Source organism: Rhea pennata, chromosome 6, assembly GCF_028389875.1.
Source record: "Rhea pennata isolate bPtePen1 chromosome 6, bPtePen1.pri, whole genome shotgun sequence".
NCBI classification, from domain to species: domain Eukaryota; kingdom Metazoa; phylum Chordata; class Aves; order Rheiformes; family Rheidae; genus Rhea; species Rhea pennata.
Window position 1 is genome coordinate 34591170 of NC_084668.1, and position 27037 is coordinate 34618206.

At 41.3% G+C, this 27037-nt stretch overlaps 1 protein-coding gene and 3 non-coding genes across 6 annotated transcripts; all 4 read left to right on the forward strand.

The window, feature by feature from the left end:
- Positions 1–152: 152 nt before the first annotated feature.
- NOP58 (NOP58 ribonucleoprotein) lies at positions 153–25490 on the forward strand. Of its 3 annotated transcripts, XM_062578400.1 has the most exons (15): positions 153–349; positions 3990–4066; positions 5640–5692; positions 7483–7607; positions 8513–8649; positions 9844–9908; positions 11206–11340; positions 12189–12334; positions 13309–13435; positions 14078–14241; positions 14973–15107; positions 16376–16437; positions 19038–19171; positions 24287–24405; positions 25163–25490. In XM_062578400.1, the coding sequence occupies exons 1-15, from the start codon at positions 305–307 to the stop codon at positions 25217–25219; spliced, it is 1581 nt and encodes a 526-aa protein (XP_062434384.1). In that variant the 5' UTR covers positions 153–304; the 3' UTR covers positions 25220–25490. The 3 variants fall into 3 exon arrangements, with proteins under 3 accessions (XP_062434384.1, XP_062434385.1, XP_062434386.1); XM_062578401.1 differs by lacking the exon at positions 5640–5692 and having other exon boundaries at positions 154–349; XM_062578402.1 differs by lacking the exons at positions 153–349; positions 5640–5692 and adding an exon at positions 2754–2830.
- On the forward strand, positions 10510–10597 carry LOC134142416 (small nucleolar RNA SNORD70). Its single transcript, XR_009958875.1, has one exon. It is a non-coding gene; the product is annotated as a small nucleolar RNA SNORD70 (small nucleolar RNA).
- On the forward strand, positions 12438–12521 carry LOC134142414 (small nucleolar RNA SNORD11B). The gene has a single exon (XR_009958873.1). It is a non-coding gene; the product is annotated as a small nucleolar RNA SNORD11B (small nucleolar RNA).
- LOC134142418 (small nucleolar RNA SNORD11) lies at positions 13586–13668 on the forward strand. Its single transcript, XR_009958877.1, has one exon. It is a non-coding gene; the product is annotated as a small nucleolar RNA SNORD11 (small nucleolar RNA).
- Positions 25491–27037: the final 1547 nt, after the last annotated feature.

Sequence of the window (27037 nt, forward strand, 5' to 3'; positions counted from 1 at the left end):
GCCCCACCGGGGGGGGGGAGGGGGGGCGGCCTTGGGCGCCGCCCGCTCTCGCGGCCCCGCCGCGCACGCGCCGCCGCCACGTGGCCCGCGGGTGCGCGCGGGAAAGGCCGCCCCGCCCTTTCGCTCCTTCCCGTGATATCACTTCCGCTGTAGTTACTTCCAGTTCCGGCGCGCGGGCGCGTGCTTGGCTGGGGGCTGCCGTTCTGCTCGCCCACGTGGCCGCCCCCGCGCGGCACCCCCCCCCCCCCTCCCTGCGGCGCGAGCTGCCGTTAGCCCCGCTCCGACCGTTGGTCCCGCCGCCGCCATGTTGGTGCTGTTCGAGACTGCCGCTGGCTATGCCATCTTCAAGGTGAGGCGTGGGGGGCTTTGGTGGCGCCTTGCCGCGCCGGGGGCGTGGGGGGGAGGGGAGGGGGACTGACCTGCCCGCCGCGGCTCGGGCCGCTCCGCTCCTGGGGGCGGCCGAGCCCTGGAGCCGCGGCGCCTCGGTGGCGGGAAGCGCCTGCCCGCCGCGGGGCCCGGAAAGCCCGTCCTTTCGCAGTGCTTTCGTCCTAAAACGTGGCGGCGGATTCGCGGCGCTGGGCTGGTCAGCGCCAAGGGGGACTGGGGACCCTGCTCGGGGAGCCGTCCTGGCTGCGGCGTCGCCCGTTTCGCTGGAGCTTGAGTAACTTAAGAGTTGTTGCGAGTGTTGCAGTGAAAATAAAATAACCGCAGATATTAAGGTGAGCTTGCAGAGAAAATATCAGCGGGGAATGAACACGCACAAGTGAAATGGTTTCTCAAAAAGTTATTTTACTTGTCAGCCTTACTTGGCTTCTTTATGAGGTACGGTAGAAGAAAGGGAGAGGTAAAATAGGCAGCTGAAGAGAGAGCGCTGTAAAGCGGGTCTCGGTGGGAGGGAGAGGTACAGCGTGGGGGAAGATGGCTGCGGTTCAAGTAGTGCCCTGGAAATGCAGAGCCTGAAGGTACTTGGAGGGTTTTTCCCTAAGGTGGAGCTTTCTTGATGGTCCCATTTGGGATTGTGTGTGACTGTTTCTTTTTTTTTTTTATCTATGAGAGCAGGTTTGGTGGGAGAGGATATACCTGTCTCTGTGCATTCTTTGGGATCTCTGGAGACATCCTGATTTTCTACTGTACCGGGTCTGCTGATGGCCCAACAAAGCCTCTTGGTTGCAAGGAGGGGTGCACAAGAGCCATGCAGTGTGTTCATGCTCTCCATGCCCCTAAGCACATGTGCAGGGTGCCTTGGCCTGAATGTGTTTCTGTCAGCTTTTTGGCTGACTCAGTGTATGGGCAGGGTGAACTGGCATCAGCTGCCTGCAGGTACAGCCCTGCTCTGACTTCTCTTGCTCCATTGAGGACATGAGGTTCGGTGCAACAGACCACAAGTCTCTGACAGTCTCCTAATGTGTTGATTTGGAGGTTGTAGCTCTATTACAGTTTAAACAAGTCTTAACTAGAGCTGCTAGAGTGCCCCCATCATCTCTTTGTTCTCTTGCTTGAATGTTGATGCTTGTACAATCTCATAATGAGCTTGTTCATGGAGCTTGATGATAGTGCTTGTATCTTTTTTGACATCGTGTAGTCTTTTTCTGGTTTGGCTTGTGTGACCATTGGTGCAGATGCAAGGAGAGCAAGGCACTAGTTTAGTATAGGCTAACTTATAGAACTACATCCTTGATGCCCTATGCTTTATTGGTCTGCTCTAAGACCTTTCCTCCTCCTTGGGGTGCAGCTGTGCAGTTCAGGTGAAGAGGATTTCAAGATGTAACTGTCAGGGAAAAGACTCAAAAGTATCTAAAAGCAGATGGCCTCCTTTTTCATTCCTGCTTGCATCTGGGGAACTGAAGTATATCACAGTCTTCCTGGAGGTTTTGATCAGTGGGTGTTCATGCTAGCTAATATACAGCACCTCAGTGCGCTGCTTTCTTTCCTTTTTTTTTTTTAAAGTAATTAATATCTCCAGGTAGGATTGAACCTCTTCTGCTGAGAGTCAAGCCCTCTTTGAGCCTTCCACAGGAGCTAGTAAGGGCTAAAAATAACCTATCTTTGAATCTTTGAAACCAATTAGATATGAAATAAAGGTAGAAGGAAGAACATAAAAATAAATGGAAGTTTCTTTACAGAAGTGTTGCAGCATTCTTGCAGATGTCAGTGGCTGGGACTTGGGATCTGGCTGTGATGTGTGTGTGAAGCAGCTAGAGGGCACCAGGCAGCAAGAAGTAGTGTTTAAATGTGGACTTCTAAATGTGAACTTTGTGGGGAAGAGTAGACAGCAAATGGTGTCTGGGTTGGATTGTGAGAGGGGTGGAGGCTGTTTGCTAGAAGTAAATGTAAGTAGTATTTTAGTAAATCTTGTATTTTGAGATAAGCTACTGTTTCTTGTCCTGGTTCAGTTTGCAGCTGAAGAAGCTGGATATGGGGGTGTTTATCTGCCAGGTAGAGAGAGCTCTCAATTGTATGGCTTTCATTCCCAGGCACAGTAGCTGTTCAGCTGCAAACCTATGTGGTTGTTGCACTTACTCATTCCATAACAAAGTATTCTCTGTAGAATTTAGAGCTCTTTTTGTAGCCTTTAAAGATGGTCATTGATGCCCTTTTTAATAATTTGAGGATTGTGCAGAATTTGGGTTTCTGAATTTTGGTAAGCAGTGATGGACACTCACTCCTCTTTTCAGCAGTGCCCCAAGCTGTCTGTTGCCAGTGTAACTATGCTCTGCCTTAATCCTCTGCTGATCAAGAACTATCCTTCCCTGCAAGCTCGGGAGCTCTCAAATCACCTTGTAGGTGTTGCTCCCATTAAAGAGGAATAAGCAAAGTCCACAAAGTAAGGGTAAGCAGCATAAATGCGTTCCACATCTTGGAAGGCTTTTTCCAATGAGTCTTATTGTCTTGCAGGACACAAAGTATGTGTAGCTTATATACCAACAACCTTCATTTGGTGACTTATGTTCTCTGTGCCAGTGTCTGCCTATGGGGACTGAAAGTTCTGTCTGCCTCAGGATAAGAAGGATAAGTTGGAACAAAGAAGCAATACACTGAGAAAAGGAAGAGGTGTCCTGAGCCTTTTTTGTGCCTCAGAGTCCTGTCGGAAATAAGTTATTGTGTATATTTGCTCAACTACCAATTCAATTTGTAAAAGACAGTCTCTGACCTGTGTTTAAAAATCTGTGAGGAAGCAAAATCTCATAATCCCTAGAACAATTTCAGTGCTGCACTAAGTCAAATTGTAGTTTTGGATTTAGTTGTGGAGGCAAAAGCATCAACATTTTTCAGTGACGTAAAACGTAAGGATCTTGACCGTGGAGCTGTTCCCCTGAGTACTCTTCTAGGAATTCACAGTACATTCTGCATTTTGTGAAATGCACAGAGGGTCGATGGTGTAATAGTTAGTCTTCTGCAGTTTAAAAACTGAAAGGGGATCCCCTTTGTACAGAGAAGAGATTAAGCCATTGCTGCCTCTTAGGTAATTCTTGGCTCAGCTGCTTACTGAGCTGTGGTGAATAGTCTTTATAGAAATGTCCTCTTTGTTCTGTGTTTTAGCTCAGATTAATAACTTGTTTTTAGGATTATTCCTTCCTGTTAGGTGTCCTAGACTTTCTGGTATTTTCCCAAAGCAGTGGTGAGTTTGGTTTTGGGTCACTGGGGTTGTGAATGAGTCCTGTAAGAGGTGGAGCAAGTCCAATTTTGAAAAACAAGGAGAGGGTTCTGCTTTAATGTGCAGGTTCAGAAGGACCCAGCCTTTATTGAGCAACTTCTGTAAATCAGTTGAAAATAAAATGCTTTGAATATAGTTGCATATTAATAGGATAAAGATGCTGAGAGAAAACGTTGATACTAGAGATCATTAAATTGAATTTGCTTGTTATCAGTATTGACTTCTAGGGGCTGGCATGCGATGAATCTGTTTCAGATCTCCTCTGAGGAATTCAAGGTTGAAAGCTTTACAAAAGTGTTTTAACTATAGGTTATTTCTGGTTTTTTGTCTACAGGTTCTGAATGAGAAGAAGCTCCAAGAAGTTGACAGTTTATGGAAAGAATTTGAAACTCCTGAAAAAGCAAACAAAATGTAAGTGGCATTATGTGAGGTAGAAGCTTGCTTTTGGAAGTACATGACTGCATGTATATTTATGCACATTTGAGGTCCAGGAGAAATATTGATTCCTTCTTCCCTCCTCCCCTTCCAAGTACTGTAAAATTAAAAGCTGCGAACAAAGATAATGTGAAGTGAGATATTCAAAGAAACTTAATAGAATGTCAAAATGGGTGAAAGGAAATAACTTTTTTTTTCTTGCACTGTAATTAAACTGCAGAAATCATTGTTGTATGCCACTGAACCAAAAAATTGAACAGTATTTTAAGGAGATTGGATGCTTTGACAAGAATATCCAAGCTTGTAATGCTGGCAGTGGTTGAAATGACAGGTTAAGTGCACAGGAAGCCTTAAAATAAAGGTTAGCTTAATCCAGCTGAAACTAATAATAGTATGTGAGTTGTTCTGAATTGGGGATCAGTTTTGTTGCCCATGCCAACAGTGACTGTTAGAGGAGCCGTAGCGGGGTTTTAATGTCCACCAACCAAGCTTGATTTGCTAGCAAATTGTCCTTTGGCTGGAGACAATGATGAATTCCTTCCAAGTCTCAGTCTGGGGTGTTTCTTTAGAAAAACTTCTAACCAGATTTAGTTCTAACAGAGACCTCTTAACAGGCCTTGTAATTTGGATTTGTCCTGCTCTGTAAAAGTGCTTAGTGTAGAGGGTGGAATATCCCACATCTGCCAGTTTGCTGTGTTAAACTTGTTTTAGAAATATCATCCTGGCCCCTTGCTAGATAGGATGTGTCTCTAATGGATCTCTGCTCTGATCAAGTTAATTCCTATCTTTCATGTGTTTCTAAAGAGGTATCGGTATAAACCTGGAGCTTTTGTTGGGCTGTGCAAGTTCTTAACTCAAGCATTCAGCTTTATCTGTGACCTTGCTTCCTCTGCAGATATTTGACTCACAAAGAGCAGTGGTTAATCAGAACTGGATTAGTCAAATGCCTGTCCCTGACAAGGAATTTACTGGTTTGAGATAGCTTCTTAACTGTTACTCTAGATATCAACACCCAGAGATTATGTGAGGGGGAGAAGGAAACTAGGCCTAGGAAGCTGACACGTGGTGAAACACTGTCTGTAAGACTATTGACTCTGGTCAGCAGTTTGAGCACGGTAGAATTTTCCATTTACTAGTTCTTTGTTTTAAGCTTAACCAGAACTTGTATTCTAGCATCTAATTACAGAGGAGGAGTGGTGAGTTCATGGGCAATGAATTAGTTTGGTTTTAAAGTCTCTGAAGATGCATTTGGTTAAAAAGCATGTTAAATCTGGGCTGTGCAGGACTGTGCATTCCAGAGGCAGAAGGTTCCATTTTGAAGATACGTGGGGAGATACTATCATCAGTGAGAAGTGACACCTACTTTGGATGAACAGTGTCAGTCTTCCTCTTTATTGGGGATCTGAATATTGATTTCTGCTCTCTTGCAGTCTTAGGAAGAAGTGGGGACCTGGTGGGAACTGTAACAGCAGAGGCAGAAAAAAAGTAGAGTGGGTCTAGCATCTAGTTTGTGTGTGTTGGTTTGCACATTCCTATTTTTCTTCTGTAGAGTAAAGCTGAAGCACTTTGAAAAGTTTCAGGACACAACAGAAGCACTTGCCGGTAAGTGAAAGGTAACACCATTTTCACAGAAAAGAACTCGTTGCATGTTGGTTCATTACTTACCTCTGTCCCTGCTCTTTATCTTAGTTTTTTAGATTACAAGTTCTTCAAAGGCAGCTGCTTTTGTTTGTTTTATGAGATTATCCACCTAGTCTGAGCATGGTAGAGACCTAATGAAGTATAGTTTTCCCACCATGCTTATTGCCCAAACAGTTCACTAATGAGCAGTGAATGGATGCTTTTGACTGATGTACAAGCTCTGTTGCTGGGGCTGAATATAAATGATTTGAACCAACATTTTGTTGCTGCCACTGAGACAACAGACCGGATTACAGTCAGGGAGTGCATACATTACAACTGTTTTTGTTTTATGGACTCATACTATGCCTGCCTTTTTGCAGCCTAAGAAATACCTCTATTACGCTTTAAAGAAATTTAGTAGTTTAAACAGAAAGGAAAGCCTTATATTAAATAATTTGTACTAATTAAACACTTAAATGCTAGAGGCTGTGGACTGACTTGAACAGAAATAAGAGTGCTAGCTAATCATTCAGGAATGGCATGACTGTTACTGCTAAATGGAATGCGTTGCTGTATGACATTGGTAGGTGGATGTTACATGTCACACTTACGACCAAAGAATGGATCTTGATATTCTGATATAGCAGGGATAGCTTTTTAAGGAAGCTAAGGAAACTGCAAGAATGGAGACACTACCATCATATGTGAGGTACAACCAAGACTGAAGCTGCTCTGTATTCCTCTCTCCATGTGCTTTCTATTTGAAGTATGTTGCCTTTGCTTAGGACTGGGTTCAGATCATGTATTGTTAAATGTTGGGTTTTTCTTTTCTTCTTTTAAAAAGCGCTACTACTTTCAGACAGATTTATGAGTCTGTGAAATGGAGAAGATTATTTAAACTACCTATGCCACATTTTTTTGAAGGGAGAACAAATGTGTCCGTTTTAAGTGAATTAGAAGTTACTGGCCATCTGGAAATCTTTGTAATGTATGCTCATTAAGGATGAGGGGAAAGCTGAGCATAGCACTTCAGATTTTTACCTTGCATTTCATCATGGTTCTTGAAATCGTGAATCACTGGCTTCTGCTTCATGTGCTGTGATTAAGATGTTGCATCAGTCAGAATTTCAGGGGAACACAGAGCTGACCTGTAAAGAGAGTTCTATAAGTGTCATCTTAAAATATATATTATGTGGAATTGTAAAGCTTTTATAGCTGTATTCTTGAGAATGGAGATGTCTTTTTAATAATAATAAAAAAAATCCTTCAGTCTACACAATATACATCAGAAGTGTCCATGTCTGTGTGCTTGGCTTCATGCTTTGTTGGGCTTTGGATAATGCACTGTGATTGCCAGGGGATGCAAATAAGCTGTTACTTAAATGAGGATATAGGGGTTACTGACTAAGGTACCTAAAAGATGGTTGGGTAATTAAATCATATAATGTTTCAATGCTTGCTGCAATGTTAAGTATACATCTAATGCATATGACATTGTAGAGTTCCTTAAACGAAATTGACAGAAACTGAGCTTAAGCTACATTGAGGAAAGAGGGAATTGGGAGAAGGGTTTTAAATTTGAGCTCCAAAGGGGCAAGGATATAACTTTTTCCTGTTTTGATTTAAGCCACTGCATGGTGAAGTAGTGTTGCAATTCAGACTAGAGCTATTGTGGGCAGTTGAAATTAAAAAATAACAAGTTAGGGAGTCCTAGTGTTACTGGTTTTAGGAGGGAAAAGAAAGTCCATCTTATTCTGTGTTTCCTACAGCATCTACAGCTCTTGTGGAAGGCAAGCTCAGCAAGAACTTGAAGAAAATTCTCAAGAAGATAGTGGCAAAAGATGCCCACGAACAGTTGGCTGTAGCAGATGCCAAACTTGGAGGTGTCATAAAGGTGATAACTGACTTTGCCATTCTTACTTTTGTCCTATGTTACTGAAATGTAATAAACAGTTTCCAGAGATCTTACTAGCAGTGAAATATGCTACCAATGCTGTGTTTACGTTGTTGAGGATAACTAATCCTTATGATCGAATGTGGACTGCATGTAGGATGGGAAGATGTTATGTTGAATACACAAATGGATGATATGGTTAAAGTGAACTGAGATGTTCAGACTTGTCTTGCTTATTTCTTAAATTTTTGCTGGAAACCCGACATGTCAAAGTTAATTTCCCAAATGACCTCGTACAAAAAGAAAAAAGCTAGGCAGACATTCTTCACCAGTGGCTGGAGCAAAAGCAGGGTGACAACTTGTTGCCCTGTTGTGGGGAATGTGTGACCTCCTTGCTGCCTTTCCTCCCTTCCCTCCAAATTAGTCTACAAGAGGTTGTGAGCATCCTGTACTTCTTTCCTACTAGGGGAGGAAGAAGTACAGTAGAGATGGACTACTTTCTCCAAAGTGTTAAATTCCAGGTCTGTGTTTCCTGTTCCAAAGATTTTTGACCACCCCCTTCATGGTACCTTAGGAGATTGGTGTGAGATGCCCCTAAACCTTTTACTACTAAATTTTTCTCTCTGCTGTCAAACTATTACTATTAAACAGCAAATACTTGAGTCTTCAGTTCCAGTGTATGTATAGCGGATAGAGCCTTAATTATAAATCTCTTCACACTCTGGGGCTGCTAGTGTGGGGACTGAGGATATGTCACTGCCTTGAGTGTCAAATAAGGCTGGATCAGTTGAGTGATCATAGGATTGCAGTAGGAAAGCCAAGTACAATGTGATAACACTACCAGAAGAAGAATTGTAAAGGAAAGTCGTTGTGCTTGACTTGGACCATTGCTTTTCTTCCTGCAGGATAAGCTGAATTTGAGTTGTATACACAGCCCAATGGTTACAGAGCTGATGAGAGGAATCCGTTCGCAGATTGAAGGGCTTATCACAGGCCTCCCTTCTCGAGAGATGGCAGCTATGTGTCTGGGCCTGGCACACAGGTGGGTTGCTCAGCTCTAGTTCATCTTGTCTCTTATCCACTTCTGTCTTTGGCCATGCTCAGCTGCTTGAAGTGTCTCTGATGATGTGACCAGGTCTCACATGCGTTCTACATGTAGGTCGAGACACGTTTGTATCTGTAGTCTTGTTTTATAAAGGAAGATTTTTTTCAGTTTCACTCACTCTTTACAGGAAAGACTTCAGCCTTCCCGAAGTGAAGGTGGATACCTTTCCTATGCGTATTACAGACTTTAGTGTTTGGTTTAATGTGCCTCTATTGGAGTTAAATGTGTTGTTTCAAACTGTGTTGCTTCTGAGAACTGTGGTGAAGATGGCTTTAAGTCTGGTGATTGGTCAGAACTGAGATTCCTTCCTAGTACATTATGTGAATATTTAAAGCAGCCTTTTCCTTCCTTGACACCATGACCTCATTAGGTTTAGCAGAGCAGTAGTTAAATCGAAGTTGTTGGATCAGCACTGGATTAGGCATTCATTCACAAGTAAATTTTCATCCAGATTCTGATGTGATGTTGTTCTCCAGCCTTTAGCAAGTTAGAGAACTTCCCTGCCTTAGACGTTTCCTTAAAAATAGACTTCTGTTGCTGTTGTAATGTCTAGAAAATGAGGATTAATATTGACAAAGGGCTTTGAAGATGCAAGTCCTCGTTGATATCAAGTGTGTCTTATTGTGGCATACTGTAGATGTATAGTGAGAGATTTTAAATGTAAATTGAAAAGCAGATGATAATGGTCTCTTTTTTGAGGAAGTCTCTGCTAGTGCTTCGTATTAGCATTTGTTATTTGCTGCCAGGTATGTACTGTTCTGCAGATCAGCTCCAACCACTGCAAAACTGGAAATGCTGTTGACAAATTTTTTGTGGGGAGCCATGCAGAAAGGAACCAACAGCATATTTCCTGCCACAGCGCTCATGTTGACTCTGGAGCATATGGTACAGATAGCCTTAGCTTTCCCTTTCACCCTGGTAATGGGGTGTGTGCATGCGTCACCGCTGTTGTGAAAATATGCGGCAGCAGGGTTTCTCTGCTGGCTGCAGCCAAGAGCTGTCAGTAGCATATAACTGAGGTAGTATGAGTGAATGTATGGACAGGGATATTAATGCAAAACAGGAACGGGCGGGATGTGCTCTGCAGTGGGTTGTCAGGGTGCTGATGAAACTGTATTTCTGTCTCCTCAGCCTTTCCCGATACAAGTTGAAATTCAGCCCAGACAAAGTAGATACCATGATTGTCCAGGCAATCTGTAAGTATACTTAGAATTTAAATCCTTAACGACTTCAGCTTAGGATAGCTGACTTCCTTACAGTGATTACAGAGAAGTATTGCTGTCAAAGTTTCCTCTTAGCATCTTTCAGTAAACTGGGCAGTTGCATTCAGCTAGTCATAAGACACTTTTTTCTTAACAGGATTTTCGACAATCAATAATATTACTAAGGTGATGCTGTAAACTAAGATCAATTTTCTTTGTATAGAGATCAGTTGAAGTACAGGCTGTTATAAGTTTAGTCTTCTGCAGACTTCAATTCCCAGCCTGCCTCACTTCTGAGAACTGTTGAGAGGGTGTCTGTGCTGCAGGGAACAGGATTTTCTGAGCTTTGGTTGTAGCAATAGCATGTGAGGTGAGTTTCAGCAAGAGTCCTATATTAGACAAGTAAGAACCACTGTAATGTATAATGCTGTCTTCCATGTCATTTCTTTCCTAAACTCAGTCTCTTACAGAGACCTAAATTGCAAACACAAGTAGGAAAGCCAGTTTCTCATTTTTCCTTGAAGGCATATACATTGTAATGAATATGCTTGCTGTGAAGCAGTGTGAGGAATTCTGTCTGGAATATTAATTCCCAGACTCTGTTGTCAATGATGAAACATGGTTAAGCTGAAAATAATGATTTAATTCAGTTTCTTCGTCACTACCACTGAGACAACAGATGGGAATGTTAGTATTGCATTAGGGAAATATTTTAGCCTCAGGGTTCTGTAGCAATGTATGCTGTGGCTGCTGTTCTCTTACATTCTAAATCCAGTTATCAGTGATATCTGGTAAATGGAGTCTGCTGCACTTGTTAGATGTATTTATAATTTACAATTAAAGGACTAAATACATTCTTCTAGAAGAATTTAATAGAAAATCAGTTTGTCAACATTAGCTTTTTTTTCTTGAATATTAGATAGCTAATTTTATCAGTCACTTGTGTGTAGTGCCTTGAATGGCTGGCTGAGAGGAAGAAGCACACTAGTTGCTTTTCTCTTTCTGGGTGAGTGTGTTTTACAGCTGATAAAGGAGCTTTTTGTCTCAGACAATCCCAGTGATAAAACCCTCAGGCCTCACTCATGGGAATTGTTTCTGTGTGACTTTGCCTGGAATTATGCAGTTCTCTGAAAACTAAAGCCTTTCTAGCATCCTACAGCTTATGCTTTATTCCAAGGAATCTTGATGGGGAAAAACAGTTGCGTTTATCCCTTTACAGTTTTTAAATTTATTTTGAGTTTTTCTTTTTTTAAAAACTATTTTTTTTAAAAAAGTCCATTCTTTCTTTTAGCCCTTCTTGATGACCTGGATAAAGAACTGAATAACTATATCATGCGCTGTAGGGAATGGTATGGTTGGCACTTTCCTGAACTGGGCAAGATCATCACGGATAACCTAACATATTGTAAATGTGTGCGGAAAGTTGGTAAGTAATAGAGGCGTAAGCCTGGATAATGTTGCTTGTTAGTATGCAGTACATTATGAACTGATTTGTAGACCTTCATTGTCCAGCTTGTCATGATCCTGTACACAGTCCTGCCATCAGCAGCAATGTAAATAGGGCCAGCAGAAAAGCAGTATATGCTTGAATCTGTATGTTGATGTGGTTTACCATTTGGAAACTTAACAGAAAGCTAACACCATATGACTCAACCAGTTTTTCATGGACCACCAACATACCTTCTTAGAATCACAGTTAGTCAGCAGACCACTTTGGAAAATTAGCTGCCAAAAAATGAAGTAAAGAGACTTGCAGGCTGCTTGTGGGTGTTCTGAGACCACAGCTGTTATATTTGTTCATCAGAACAGAAAGAATAGTTGGCTTTACTGTTTTAGACACTCAGTTCTTGACTCTTAGGCATGTACTTTTTTTTTTAATGGTTAAATTTGAAGTTCTGAGAGCCTAGTAGCTTTAAGGGAACTTTTTCCAACTGAAATTGTGGGGCAGGGAAATGAAGAATTACATTGGTTTAGCTGACTACTTGCTTCCTGGAATTCTTCCTCTGTAATCTCTTAAAAAAAAAAAAAAAGTATACAATGTTACACAATAAGGATTTTTTGGTTTTGTTTCAAATGTTATCTTTCTAACCATTCCTAGATAGTATTAATATGAAAGTAAGAAATAACGTTGATGTATGTTTGGGGAGCTTAGAAAAAGAGTATGGTAGACTAGATCACCTGCTGTTGTTTTGGACCTTTTACTTTGGCTGTTTCTGTTATTTTTTTACTTGTTCATCTTGTCTCAACACACACGTTTTTATTTGTGCCCTGCAGGAGACAGAAAAAATTTTGCCTCTTCTGATGTTTCTGACATCCTATCAGAGGAGATAGAAGAGGATGTGAAGGCTGCTGCGGAGATTTCCATGGGGACAGAAGTATCAGAAGAAGACATAAACAACATAATTCATCTCTGTGACCAGGTATGTACATGTGGATGGACAGCATTAGGAAGTTTGTGTTAGTTAATCATATCAGAGGCTGTTCTGCCGAGGAGTGGTTTTCCCAGGGCCTTTCTAACACTTGTGATGGCAGTGATGATTCCTATAATGTTGCTCACCTGATGCACAAACATGAGGGTGCACAGTCACTACCTCATCTGAGCCATCTTAGACTGTTAGTGTCTACACAAAGTCTTTGGAAAGCAGCAGTCTTGTTTTTGGGTGGAATCTCAGCTTCAGTGTATTTTTAAAAATTTGAGAGAATGATATTGTATATGCTTTTTTTAATATAATAACTCTTATTTGGTACTTTTGAAGGTAGCTGATACTGCTTGGGTTAAAAGTGGAGCACTGAGGCCCAAAGAGAATTAGGAGCTCTTTCCTGCTTTCATCTAGATTGTATGTGAACTCCCCCTTCAGTGGTGCCAGTTGGATCCCTTTATGACTTTGCCAGGGAGTGGCAGGATTAGGAGTAGAGAGTTCCTGTTCTCAGTCTAGACTGAGCTGCTTTTCTATGTGCATTCAAATTGTGTGTATTTGTATGGAACAAGTAAAGAGCATTTATCCCATTTCAAGAGAATGGTGGCAAGGATTTATGTGAAAACTGAATGTTCCAGGGGTTTGTCCTAAAGAAAATGTCCTTACTGAGTATTTTTGTTCTGCTTCGCTGTCTTTGGCATATTGTCAGCCCTCTTATCAGGAGCTTTGCTGAGAAAATAAGTTGCATAAGGGAATGAGCAATACAAGTCCAATATACTTCAGGGATGTAGCTCTGCTCTGGGAAGGTACCCTACATAAAGCTTTAAATAGTTGGCTCTTGGCCATCTGTGTATTTTGCACTTTGTTAGTCTGCTTGTTTGGAATCCTCAGCACTTTCTCATTTCAATACATTTAGCTCTTATATTTGTCTGTCAGCTAGTACTGATTCCTGTAACCAAACTTTGTGTCTGTGCCAGGTGATTGAAATCTCAGAGTATCGAACACAGCTGTACGACTACCTGAAGAACAGAATGATGGCCATTGCTCCTAATCTCACTGTCATGGTGGGTGAACTGGTTGGAGCAAGGCTCATTGCTCATGCAGGTGGGTCACACAAGAAGCTTAGATGTCGAGAGGTTTTCTTTGAGGAGCTGAGCAGCCAAAAGCATTATGCAAGGCCCTGATGGACACCTCTTGGTAAAAGGGAGGAGGATAGTTTTTGAGGAATCGGAGAATATCAGCATGAGCACAGTAGTAGTCTGTGATGTAGTTCTCAACTGGCCCAGATTCTTTTCAGAACATGAGGGCAACTTTAGTCACTACCTCTTCTGAGATGCTTACTGAGCCCACTGCTGATATTCAATCACCTCTGAGGTACAGTGCTGGAAAGCTGGTGCTAGACTTTGATGGTCAGACTGACTCAAGGTAATAGACTTATTGCAGTGTCTGTACTACTCAGTTCTGTGTCGCATTCTTGCCGTCTGACTTTGTCAGGAGTAGGCGTTGCTCTAGCAGATTATGTTTTATTGAGTTAGCTGCCTTTTCTGATGCTGAAATCAAACCAAGATACAGAGTTGCTTTAAGCATGGAAGATTGAAATGGCTTGCTGTCCTTCATGAAATGAACATGAAGCAGTTTGTAAACAAGTAGAAGGCTCTGCATTTCTTTTGGGTGCTTTGGGAATAGTCTTCTACTTCTCTAGCTGCTTCACTAATAAACTAATGTTGCTCTGTAACCTTCTTCTAGGTTCTCTCCTGAATTTGGCTAAACATCCAGCTTCAACAGTTCAGATACTGGGTGCTGAAAAGGCACTCTTCAGAGCACTGAAAACTAAGCGGGATACACCTAAATTTGGCCTTATCTATCATGCTTCCCTAGTGGGACAAACTACTGCAAAAAATAAAGGAAAGGTGAGTCGCAGAATTGTTTCTTACCAGCTTGACTTTTTCCAGAGCGTGAATATCTGATGAGATGCCTTGAGCTTCAAAATGGGGCCCTTTTGATTGCTTGCTTTACTCTTTTCCTTTGTGATATTGTGGAAACTGCCACTGTCACAGAAATCTTTGTGTCATTCTTTCCTATGGAGGAGAAAGGAAATGAGGTTGTCCCTTCAACACATTTGGGAATAACAGATGCATTCCTGCTGAATTATGGTGTAATACTGGCTTTCTCAAGGGGTATGTTACTACTTTCTTCTGTATATTAGTGAACTAAAGCTGTTACAGGCTTTAGTTTTCCTTGGAGATCAGTCTTGTGTGCTAAAGGCCTTAACTTTGGTGGCTCACTTCTGCTGGACTTATGTTTTTTTTAATGCAACTGTATATTTGAATTGTGGAGAGAACTATTCGGCTAGGAATTACATCTCCAATTGACCTGGTCTAAAGTTTGGGGTGGGGTGGGGGAAGTTATAAATAACTTACTAGGTTTGGATGTTGACCTCTAGCTATTTATGAAGAAAACATGGTGTTACATTAGCAGTATCTCAGTGCTGAAAAAATGATGTACTAATTGTATTTTTGGCCTCAACAGTACTAGTAAGTGGTTACTTTGTTCTTCTGTTTGTGGGCATGGTTTCCAGATAAGAGTGAATCATCACCTTATGTTCAGTTTTAGCACTTAATATTCTCTTCATCTTTTTCAGATCTCTCGAATGCTGGCAGCTAAAACTGCCTTGACTATTCGTTATGATGCCCTTGGAGAGGATACAAGTGCTGAAATGGGAGCTGAGAACAGATTAAAAGTAGAGACAAGACTGAGGCATTTGGAAGAGAGAGGGGTAAGTCTAGTAGATGGCTGCATGAGGCAGATACTGTTGGAAAGAAGTACTTTCTGTACTTCCTGAGTTTATGGTATGATTTTTCTGATGCACTGCTCTCCAGGTCTTTTCCCCACTCTTGACTATGTGATCTGCTGTCACTGTGATTCTGTACTTTCTCCCAACCTCAGCTGGAAAGTGGGATTCTTAAAGTGGTTGCATTCTTTTGTCATTTTTTTCTTGTCTACATGCATATCTTCATTTATGTTATATTGAAAAATCTTGATTCTAAACAAGTCATACCCTTGCATTCCACTACATCTCTGTTGTATTGAGTGTAGAGGTATGCTTGTTAGTTGCAGCTTCCTTTTCTCAGAAGGAGGAGAGCTCCTCTGATGGGTTTGTTTGCTTTCCCTCTCGTTTTCCACCATGGTTCCCCAAAGTCTGAACATTGGCCACGCTTAGTCTTCAGGAGCCAAAGCAAGAAGCTGTTAGTGCACAAGTTGAAGAGTACTGCAGTGCACTCCTGTCACCAAGTGCTGTATATGTTGCCCCTCCCTACCTGCTGTTCCATCTGCTGCTGTTGGCGCAGCATGCTGAAGAACATAGGACTCCTTTTCCTCTTTTGGATGGTGTGCCTGCAGAGTGTGGTCTTTTAAGCTATCATTGGCTACAGCCTTCCAAGCTAGATCTGATGCTAATGCTGTAGTACTGTCATCACTGCTACAAAAAAAAGAAAAGTCCAGAATTTTCCTTGAGCATTTCTTAAGAGGTGGCACTTTCCATGGAAACAAAGGTGCGGGGAGCCATATTAGTTAATACCAAAACAAAGATTGCCTGACAAGTACACATTTAATCCAGATCAAGTTTTGAGCTGGTAGTGTGGGTTTTTGTTGACTGTATGCCAACTGTAGGGCAATACCTGCCCAGACATGCAGCTACCTTTGCAGAAAAGAAAGTGTGCACAAATTTGAGCAGACATTGTTAATTTAGAGATATGATGCCCCCCTATCGTGTGGCTGTGGTATGTTTGATCCAGTGCTAGATGCCCTTTAATTGCGTTGACTTCTTGAAGAGCAATATTATAAAAAGCACACATCTTTCTCGCTCCAGTTACCTCCCTGTCACTATTTTACTCCTAAGTGTAAGACTTGTACAGTTATGCAGAGCCTGACCAATAAAAGGTGCCTGTATTTCCATTTTATTTCTTTTCAAGGGCTGTGGAATTTGGGTTGTGAATTGTTTTCACTATGAGTAACTTGTTTTTCACTTACAAATTTTTGTTTTAGATAAGAAGAATAAGTGGTACTGGAAAAGCCTTGGCCAGGACAGACAAATATCAAAACAAGAGGTGAATAGTTTTTCCTTTCACCTTGGCTGAGTATAACTCTCCTTATTTTTTATTACTAAGAGGTTTTTTGGTTGTGGGCTGAGTTGATTTAAGATCCAGAAAGCATTTTCTGTGCTTTTAAACACTGACGAGTCCCATTGTTAACGGGAATTTTCATTTTCTTGCAATTTACAGTTGTGGCAAAGCCAGTGAACTGGAGAAACCGTCTTGGTTTTCTAATAGTAAATTAGTGGTATCATCAGATAACAAGTATAGTTAGATGTTATCAGCATTAGCCCCAAAAGTTGAATAGTTTGGGGAGTATGTATACTCCCCGATTAATATGTAGCAGCTTTATTTAATGCAAGCCTGAATAAATTTCAGAAAATCAGAATTTGAATTAATTTCTTTGACATGATTGGAAGCTGTCCAAGAAACCTGCTTAGTCTTATTCTTTAAAAAACAACAAAAAACAAAAAGCAAAAACCACCCCACTCCATTGTTCTGAGCAAAGCTTTGTCCCCTTTGTTAGGTCCTGCACGCAATAGCACAGTATCTTAAGCAGTAAATATGCCCTGTACTCTGGCACTTTGTTCACTTAACTTTGTTACAAGCTTCTTAACTTGGCCTGCTTGCTTTGGTGAATCTTTGGTGTAGAAAGGGCAAGCACTCAACAGAAGTAGGGCAGGGTGGTAGTTTTGTCAGGATTTTGTCAGCATTACTATACCCATCTGCAGTTTCCTGACATTTTGGCTGTAGACTGGCTGTAACTTAGGTTTACATGTCCTGAACATCTTTGTGTTGTGAAGGCTGTGATTTCTGGAGCAGTGTCCAGAATTGGAAAGCCTTTAAAAAGACAGCAGTGTGTCAGTAAATGAAGCAGCAGAGTTTAAAGAGGCCGAAGCTTGAGGAGGAGAGAACATACGTCTAGGTTTTTTGATACCCTGAAATAGGGAGTCATGATGTCCTGCCAGGACATGTTTCTACTGTTAGACATGCTCTGCAGACTTGTCCGGGCTTGGGGGAGAGGTGCTGGAGAACTTCTGGCTGTTTGGCTTAGTCTGGCTGTCTGAAAGGGAAAGATACAAAATACCCATCTTGTACATAAGTGGTAAAAATTGGTATTTCTGAACTCTTCTTTCAGGAGTGGATTGTGTTCCTGAAACATGATAGTGCTCTGTTGGGAGAGTCTAGTGCTTGTAAACTGATTCAATCCCTATCAAATAGTCCTTCTAATGGAAAGTTGCAATACTACTGCTTTATGGAGATTTTTTGAAAGGCTGAACTGGTGTCTTAAGCAGTTTGGCAAGAATGTCTTAGTCTTGTGTGAAAATAGGAATCCTATATGGATTAGCTGTATCAAGATAATATTTATAATGTTAGCTGTAAGGTAGTTTATAGAGATGAGGTCCAAGCCAAGTGTTTCAGTATGTTTTCTTAAAAAAAAAGAGAGAGAGAGAGGTTTGCCCATCTTTGGCTTGCTTATTTGATAATTTGTTATTTTTAGCTCCTAGTAGTATTTTGACAAGTTAGTAACCAGTACACTCTGCTTCCATTAGAAACCCTAGAAAGAGTTCACCATTTGCAGAAGCCTCTGTAATCACCTTGAAAGTATTATGCAGTATTCATGTCCATAAGAATAATTCATGATGCTTAGAGGAGGAATTGATAGTGCTTTCAGCATTATCATATGCTTCCCAGCCTAATGGCTAGTCTGAGATGCTTGTAATCTTCTGCGCCAGGTAACTACGTTGGAGTCTGATTTTTAGAGAAGTGTGGATGCTCAGAATGTATTGGAGGGTGGTGGAGCAGCAGTTTGGGGTTACTGGGTTACTGTTTTAAAACCTGTTTTTCCTTCAGTAGGAATTCTCTTCTGAGCCAGTCAGTAAAAATTGCTTTATTGCTATTAGATGAACTAAACCTTCAACTGTCCCTGCAAAGGTTGGACAGAAGAGCCCTGAGTTTTTGGGGTAGCTGGTACTCTGCAGATGGTAGAAAAGTCTGGAACTGAGGAAAGTAGTGTGCAATATCTAGTAAGAGGCAGTTTGAGACAGAGATTAGGTACTATGTACCATAAAGTCAGTGGTGCATGTGGTATAGGGGAGCACTGAGAGGAGCTGTAGCATTATTCTGGCTTGTGACTTGACCTGTGAACATAATAGTGGAGAGGCAATGCAGATCAAGCTACTTCTCACCTTATGTCTATTACCTATAGAGTATGCTTGCACAGGCTTCCCAAACTGAGGGGAGCCATGTGTGTGTGACCATACAGCTGTGACAGGAAGGCTTTCAGCTGAGGAGGCATCAACCTAATGAGTAATACAGGTGCTCTGTACAGCCTTGTACAGGTGTAAACCAGAACTGAATTCTCATTTGAACTGGTACCTTCAATCTGGATCAGTCAGTCATGCTTCACGGGCTATCTCCTGTAGTCAAGACTGCTGATGGACCTTTGTGTATTAGATAAGGGACCTGGAAACCAGGAAATGCTTTAAAGGTGCCCGATTGATTTGGGAATATTCTTGGGCTGTGTTGGAAAGTAAATGTTCAGCTGCAACATCTTACCTGCAGGGCTAGCTCTTCTTTTTGTAACTTAAATTGACTTATTTCCTTCATTACAGCGAAGTAAAAATATACGACCCATCTGGTGACTCTACGCTTCCTACTGTTTCAAAGAAACGCAAAGTTCAAGAGGTGGAAGAACAAGAGGCAGGAGTTGCTGTGAAAGCAAAGAAGGTTAAAACAGAGATTAAAGGTGGGTTGCTGCCTCTGTGCTCCTGGCATGTTGCTGTGTGCAGTGGGATTTAGCACTGACCAGCCACAATACCTGGTTATTCTCCTTTGGTATCACATAATGTATTTTTTAAGTCCTTTATGGACTGACACTGGACTTGCCTACTTCTAAATGTTTGTAGGCATAGAAGGCAATTAAAAAAAAAAATCCAACTCATTAATCTTACAGAACTTCTTACACAGTAGCTTGATCTTTAGTGGGCCTCAGTGTCTTGAAGCAAAATAGCTACTCTTTGAAAAATCATAATTTTATTCTGTGTAAAAATGGTTTCTCAAATGTTTTAGCATGTAAACATTGAAAATTAGTATTTGAGATGAAATAACACTTGAAAGTTTCAGTCAATTTATGGGATGCTTATATTTATGTTTAGCCGCTGTGCTTTGGAGAGAGAAAACTGAGCTGTGCTTACAGTTCATTTGTTCCTTCTCTAATGAGTTACTGTGTGAACAGAGATTTTTGGACTGTGACTTTAGAACAGTCTGCACTTACATTAAAGTTCATTTCAAGAAACTCACTTCCTCTTCTTCCCTCCTATATGCACTTCCAGCACCTCTAAATGGCTGGCTTAATACTTGCTACAGTAGTGGACTAGCCTGTGTGTAACTTGGGAAGAAAGAAGAGGGAGGGCGTTAAGCCATTCTTTGTTGGACCTGAGCCAGGTCTGGCTGTGAACTACTCCCAGTTCTGTCAACTGCTTGTGCCTGTAGGCAAGGGCTGTCAGAGCTTTTCATTCCTGCCCTTCTCTGTGCTGTTTTGCTCTAGACGTGATATCAGAGTAGTTACGCTGATTCTGTACCTCTTTACTGTCACCTTATGCTGAGGTGATTTTTCCCGAATGCTGGTTGGTTGGTTCATGGTGTCTGTGCACATGGACAAAGCAACCTGCAACGAACTTTGAGAACTAAAGCTACACTGGAGGGAGTGTATACTAAAGTATATACTAAAGATCTGGGCCCTGTATTCTCTCATGCTTGTCATAATGGAACAAGGACATGTGAATGCTCTGCAGGCTTAAACTTTACCCAGTTGCTCTTTGGAGAATGAGAGTGTTTTCACTCCTACTGTTTTTGTTAAGCTTTTGAACTAACTTCCCTTACAGTCTCAATAGTTTGATAATGGCAGGGAAGTCCATGGGAACAAAGTGCTGACATCTCACAAGTGCGAAGTCCTTGCATGTGAAATTTTGGATCATTTCCAGCCTCGTATATTCAGTATGAGGATGGATATTTCTATTCATAAATACATTTTTTAATTGTTCATGATTTTATATAGAAAACCTGCCTCTGTGTTTGCTCCATTTACTGTACTGAAAATTATATATCTCTTAGCATAGGGGATGGGTGGAGCTCAGCAGTTATCCTTGAGCTACAGAGAATTATCTGAGTGTTAAGACTGCAGAATACTAAAGCTGCTAAAATCCTCTATGCTGGTTGGTAGTTTTTTGAACCTGAAGTGTGAGATTTCAGATGTGTTGCTCTCCTTCCTAAAAAAAGGAAGGCAATCCTTCAGATGTCTGGTTTGTTGCTCCTGTTTTTCCCCAACTCTGCAAGTAGAGTGGGTTATCTTATTGGGATACTAGGATATTAGAACCAAGGCCCTCATGTGTGCCAGATGCTTCAGGCTGAGGAAGAAGCACTTCTAGAAAGCTTATTTACTTCATGTCACCAATATGCAGATCTCATCCCTCCAGGCAGTACTTCTGTACCCTTTAAAATATTACCACAGTTATGTCTGCAAATTCTTGTTCAGTCAGCCAGCAAAATACATGAATTTTCCTGAACGCATGCTAGAGAGACAGCAACCATGCTCTTTTCCAAGTAGGGTTGATCTGGGTTTTCTACACAGCATGCTGCAGTGGTGGTGGTCTGAGAAGTTTGAGTGGTTGCACAAGTTCCACAGTGCTTAGGAAGTGAGGCCGTACCACAGAGGAGGTTTCAGCATTAAGATTTATGCTGCGTGTCCTAGTTGAATATGCTCAAGTGTTTCAATTCTGCTGTTCTTGGCTCTACTCTTTCTATTAGGCTTTTCCCTTGTTGGCGATCACGCATCCAGCCGTAGCATTGCGTAAAAAGTCTCTGCCCCCTCCATCCCTATACTGTTTATGCAGCTGCATGGCAAATGGGGTTGGCAGAAAAGCAATCTGGGGGTGAGGTGGGAGAGTCAGCCAGATCAATTTTGATGCAATTTGCAGCACAAGGGGAAGGAAGGTTGGGGCAGGAATGAACTGGGAAGCTAGCACTGCCACTGAAAAGTGATCTGTTGAAGTATTTGTATAGTATTTGTAGTAAAGGCAAACAATTTTTTAAACTATGCTTGCCTGAAACCTAAATCTTACTGCAAGAGGTGTCATGTTTTGTCTCCCTGCTTAGGCTGCACATCTGACACCACTTTAGATAGGAACTGATGGGGAAGCAAGGGGGGATGAGTGTGTGAATTTAGAATGCTTTGATCTTTTACTCATTAAAAAAACTGAAAGGAAGGATAGTGCCTGAAATTTTACTGCACTTAGAATTACCTTTTAATACAAAATCTGTTTTAATTGGGGTTGAGGGTTGGACACAGCTGATTTTGGGATGGGGACTAAAGTTGCTGGAGTTGCATGTGGCTAGACAGATACTTCCTAGCATTACCACTGACAGGACTAGCCAGTACCCCCAGCGACACATTCAGTTTGTATTTAAGCATCAGGGTATAGTATTAGCTAGTCACTTGAAAAGGTCTGTCTTGCAAAGAGAAGCATTGTCATAGATTAATGGAGTGAACTCTGCAAGACCTAAAGCTTTAAATGACAGGGACATGATGTGGTATGTTCAGTGATAGACTGTTGGACTTGATTCTGTGTACTCTGAGTAACAGAGTGCAGGGAGGAGAGGGCACATCAGAGTTTATGTAAAAGCTTAGAGAATGGTGGAAAATGGGTAAGTGGAACTGCAGCTAGCAATCCAGCGTGGTGCGGAGGCATCAGTTGAAGTGCTTGTCTGGGTGCTGCTTACTGTGCCTGTTTGTGATGGTAAGAGACATTGGCTTTCTTGTCAACTGCTGTGTAGCACAGAGAAGCTCTGCTGGTTGGAAGCACTGGTTCTGGAGGGAAAAGAAAAGCACCCCTGGAGCCTTTATTCTCATTCTGCTGAGGCACAAATGCACAAAATCTTGTGATGAGCTTTGCTAGAAAGGAACAGCTTAACTCTTCATGAAGGTATCTCTTGCCAGCTGTGAGAAGAGTCAGTGCCTACCAATGTGCACTATGTTATCTGCTGTAAATCATGACAGGTTCGCTGCCTGGTATGTCAGACCTGATGACACAAAGAATAGTAACAAGAAGTATTTTCCCAAGATACTACCCAGCATTTTGCTTGAAAATGCATAGCCTCTTTTTACTTAGTAATCCAGCTAAGTGAAAATGTCTAGCATAGCAAATGTGATGCGTATACTGCTGTTGTATCAGATGGCTTTAATGTAGTGTACGCTGATTTTTTTAACCACCTTTTATTTATCTAAGTTGTCTACATAGAAGTGGAGAGGTAGACATTTATGTTTTTGAACCTTTTGTTTGCATGCTATTCAGAGTGAATGACTTATGGCAGAATCCTCTTAAAATTTACATATCAGTTGCTTAATCTGAAATTCTTTGTTATTTTGCTTCTGGCATATTTTAGTGTCAGAAAACTGCATGTGCTACCTGGCTTTATTTTGCATGTGCAGAATTTTTCTACCCGAAAACAAACTTATGTCTGAAGATGCTGGAGGCAAAGATCAAAGTGTGTTTTTGAATGACAGAATCATTTTGCTGCCCTGAGGAGCAGCAGAAGTGCAGCAAAATTGTGACAGCGCAATCAAGATGTTAGGAAGCTGTGCGTTTTGGGGTTTCTATCATTGCAGTGGTTTTGTTTCTGTTCTTTAAATAAGCGAGTGTACTTTCCAAATGAAGTTGGTTCTGTTTTTTGGAAGTACTCTGAGAAGATTATTTCTTCTTGAGTCACACCTTTGGTAGCAACTGTACTCACCACAAACACCGCTGGTTTCAGCATCTGAGTTTTGTGGCTATTGAGGGATGGTGGTTGGTACGTCACTAACTTACTCATGAGTACTGCATGCTGAGAAACTTGGTGTCTGACACTGGCTCAGTTGTGCAAATGAATTTAACTTGGGTAGATGCCAGTAACAGCCTGGCTACTACATAGGCTGTCAGCTGGGTAATGATTTCTGCTTTGTTTCTTTACTTAGAGATTCCTAAAACTGTATGGTATGCATTCTAGAAAATGAGTGGTAAATCATAGTGCCTCTACCCTTATGATTTCAGATATGCCTCCTGCTGACAAATTGTTCTGAAAAACAAATTTAAAAGAACATTAATAAATCTTTCTGTGGGTTAACAGTCCTCTTACCTTATACAGATAGTTTAATCTTTTGTCTTCCAGGACCAAACAGTTTCTGCTTTTGCATTAAATGTTGTATGCTAGCACAGCATTGGTTCTTTGCATTTGCTAGACTAAAGTGTTAAAGGAAGACTTGTTGCTCTTAGCAGATTTCCAAAATCAAGATATGGGAGTTGGTTATGAATATCAAACTGCCAGCTGAGTGCATTACTAGTGTGGGTTTTAGAGTCCTTCCACTGTTCTTGAGATGCTGTTGAAAATATTTGCCAAACTATGGACAGTCTGTTCTCAGGAAGAGTACTTGGAGATAATCTGTCAGACAAATCAAAACATGCAAGCTTGTTTCAAACGTAAGGAGCAGCATATAGGAGTGCTGTTTGTGCCAGGAAATATGAATAGTACTGTCTGAATGTTGCCACTTGTCTTAGGTAGTTGTATGTTTTGATAGGAGCAGGGAGTAGTCATGCAATTAAGAGAGATGAAATGGAGCCAATATGAAGAGGGTAGTGTGGAGAGATGTAAAGAAAGCATTATAGTGTTTGGTATTTTGCATTGTTTCTTACTGTTCTTGTTGCATCTTTTACATCTTGTAGAAAGCACAGATATGGTGGGTTTGGGTTTGGGTTTTTTTTTTTTTTTTGCCTTGTATATTTTAATAGCTAACAACCTGCCTTTTGTTTTCCTCCTCTCTGTGGTACAGAAGGGACAAATGTAGAAGAGGGTGAACCTGTCAAAAAGAAGAAGAAGAAAAAGGAGAAAAAGCAAACTGAAGATGAGGGAGCACTCACTGAGGAACCACCTGCCAGCCCTACAGTTGAGGTGAGAGACAAAACTGTACAGCTACCTGATCCTTCGTGGGAACGAGTTCTCTCCAAAACATTGAGAGTGAGGGGGAAAAGCATATTCTTATCTATATAACTCATGGTATGTGAGGATTGCTTGACTCTTTAGCAACTTTATTTCATCATATCCATCACTGTAATGTCCAAGAAGACTGGTGTTACAAAATAAGGTCTGGGAAACTTGTGACTGTAATGCCTCCAAGCACCAGGAGTGTTTCCTCTACTTTCTGCCCACTCCCAGCTTTAGTCTTCCCTCTTCCTACCTCTTTTCTAGAAAACTGGGCAGAGTGTCCTTTGGTGCTGAACCATGCAGATCTCTAGTGTTCAGGACTGCTGTAGAGCAGAAGCTGTACCTGTTGAACAGCTGAAGCATCATTTGATGTCTTCAAGCACCAGCAGAGTAGATGCAGCCAAACAGAATTGGTTGCTCTATTTTGAAATCCTACTATCCTTTAAATAGGATTTCATTTTCTTTGCTTGAGGCAGTTATGCTGCCTGATACAGACTGACTACCATGGTGAGCTGCCAGCAGTGTCACAGAACACAGCTTCTCCTGCCCTACTGTCCCTACCATGCCATAAACCATCAAGTGGTATTAACAGTAGGAGAAGGCAAAATCTCTTGAGCTGTGTTTTGTGTGGCAGCTGTTGTGCAGCTCTAAGTATGAGCTGTGTTGCCTAGCTACATGTTGCTTTTTGCCTCTATGGTTTATTCACAGCAACATTTTTTTCTAGAATGCAGAGAAGAAGAAGAAGAAAAAGAAGAAAATGAAAGATGAAAATGAAGACTGAGGGACTGTTTTCCTCAGCTCCTTGGACAGCTCCTTTGGAGTAGTATTTCTTGAAATAATTTAGCCTTTTGCCAAAAACGGTAACTTCCCTATACTGGAAGAGGGCAAGGAGATGGAATTGACAGGTATCTTCTGCCCTGGAACAGGATATCAATGTCTCTGCTACTTAAGAGGATTGCTGGTGGTTTTTGCAGTTCCTTTTGTTAAGCTCACAGTAGATCCTCTTTTCGTATGCAGTCTCCATTGATAAGCAATAAAAACAGTTTTATGGAGATTTTGTGCCTCTAACTTGTCGTCTTTCTAATGAATATTGGGTATATCTAGGACTGTTCATTGTTTTAAATGAATAGTCAGTTAAAAAGCTCTTCTAAATGCCTAAATGTTCTGTTGTAGCTTGCTCTATGAAGAATTCATGGCTCATATACTCAGTTTAAGATTTGTTTAAGCTCCAGCCACCAGTGAAAATAATTTGAGCTTCCTTTTCTTTTTCTCAGGAAGGTTGCACTGGGTTTAGCTGTTATAGCTGACCAGCTGGTTCAAGTATATGGTGTGCTGAAACAGTGTATCTGGAGTGTGTTACCCTGCTGCAGTCACCTTTTATCCTAGGTGTTGTAAATCTGTTTGTGGTTGCAGTTAGTGGTATTTTACTATGCAGAGCTCTGGATCACCTGGGAGTAGTGAGATTTTTCAAAGTCACCTTTCTTGTAAAATGCAGATAAGCTTAGATCTTTCAGCAGGCAGCAAAGGTGTTATCTGTAATGAGATAGACTTGGCTGTCAGTGCCTTTAGCACTTTTTGTGAATGTATTCTCAAACACAAATCATTGCAACATGACAGACGAGTTCAGTTTCCTCTGAACTATTAATGCAGTCACTTCCTCAAAAGGCTCAAATTATGTATATGCTGCTCAGAAATTGTCGTATATAATTTACCCCAATCAGAAAAATGGTACGAGCATCAGTTGCTTAATAAGTAATCAGTAGAATGGAGATACAAAGTTTTTTTTTTTTTTGCATGGCCACCTCTTCTTCCTTGTACTTACTGCTTCCATAACAAGGGAAATATGATTCTTTTGTCTCCTTATTTAACACTTTTTAGTGAGTTACTATTGCAAGCTAATGGCTATTCTAAGCCAGTTTCTAAACTCCAGGGCAGCGCACTGGAGTTTAATCATGAAGAAACATGTCTTTGTCCCTCTTCCTTGTCCGATGTTATGCACTGATTTCAGTATCAGATTAACCAGAACCTCTACTCTGTTTTCAAATTTCTCAAGTGCTGTAAGGCTAGTGGTTTTTCTTACTGAATGAAACTGCTTTGGAGAAAATAGGTCTGAGCGCTCAGTGTGCATGACACAGAAACATTATGTGGAGAAAAGGAAGAAAGTTCTAAGCTTCTCAGTCCTGGATAGATCATGTATTATCTGCTACCACCTCTTCGGAACAGGTATGGAAATAAGTATTCTGAGTTCCAACTTGAACTGCTAAACTCCTCATCCTAGAAACAATGAGCTGCAGATCCCAAAGGATGGCTGCTGAAACACTGATAAGTGTCTTCAACTTGAGTGCTAAATATGATCAGTAAGAGTAAACTGTGGTGATACAGACTGCAGTCACTGTAATCAACAGTCGCTGTACCTGATGTGGCTTATCAGGTCTGGCAGATAAGTCTGTTTTAGTTGCATATGGTTTTCCACAAAGGTTTGTGGATTTGTTTAAAATTCTGCATTTTTTTAATGTACTTGAGAAATAGTGTAGCCCTATTGCACAGCTAAGTGACTACCTGAGAAGTAGGGCAGGGTGTTAATGGGGACTTAAGCCTT

What these genes read in the sequence shown, in the direction of transcription:
- NOP58 (XM_062578400.1), top strand. Translation starts at nt 305, where the DNA reads ATGTTGGTGCTGTTCGAGACTGCCGCTGGCTATGCCATCTTCAAG. An exon ending in AAGGCTCATTGCTCATGCAG is followed by an intron (nt 13,436 to 14,077) that starts GTGGGTCACACA and finishes ACCTTCTTCTAG; the next exon opens with GTTCTCTCCTGAATTTGGCT. An exon ending in GGTTAAAACAGAGATTAAAG is followed by an intron (nt 19,172 to 24,286) that starts GTGGGTTGCTGC and finishes TCTGTGGTACAG; the next exon opens with AAGGGACAAATGTAGAAGAG.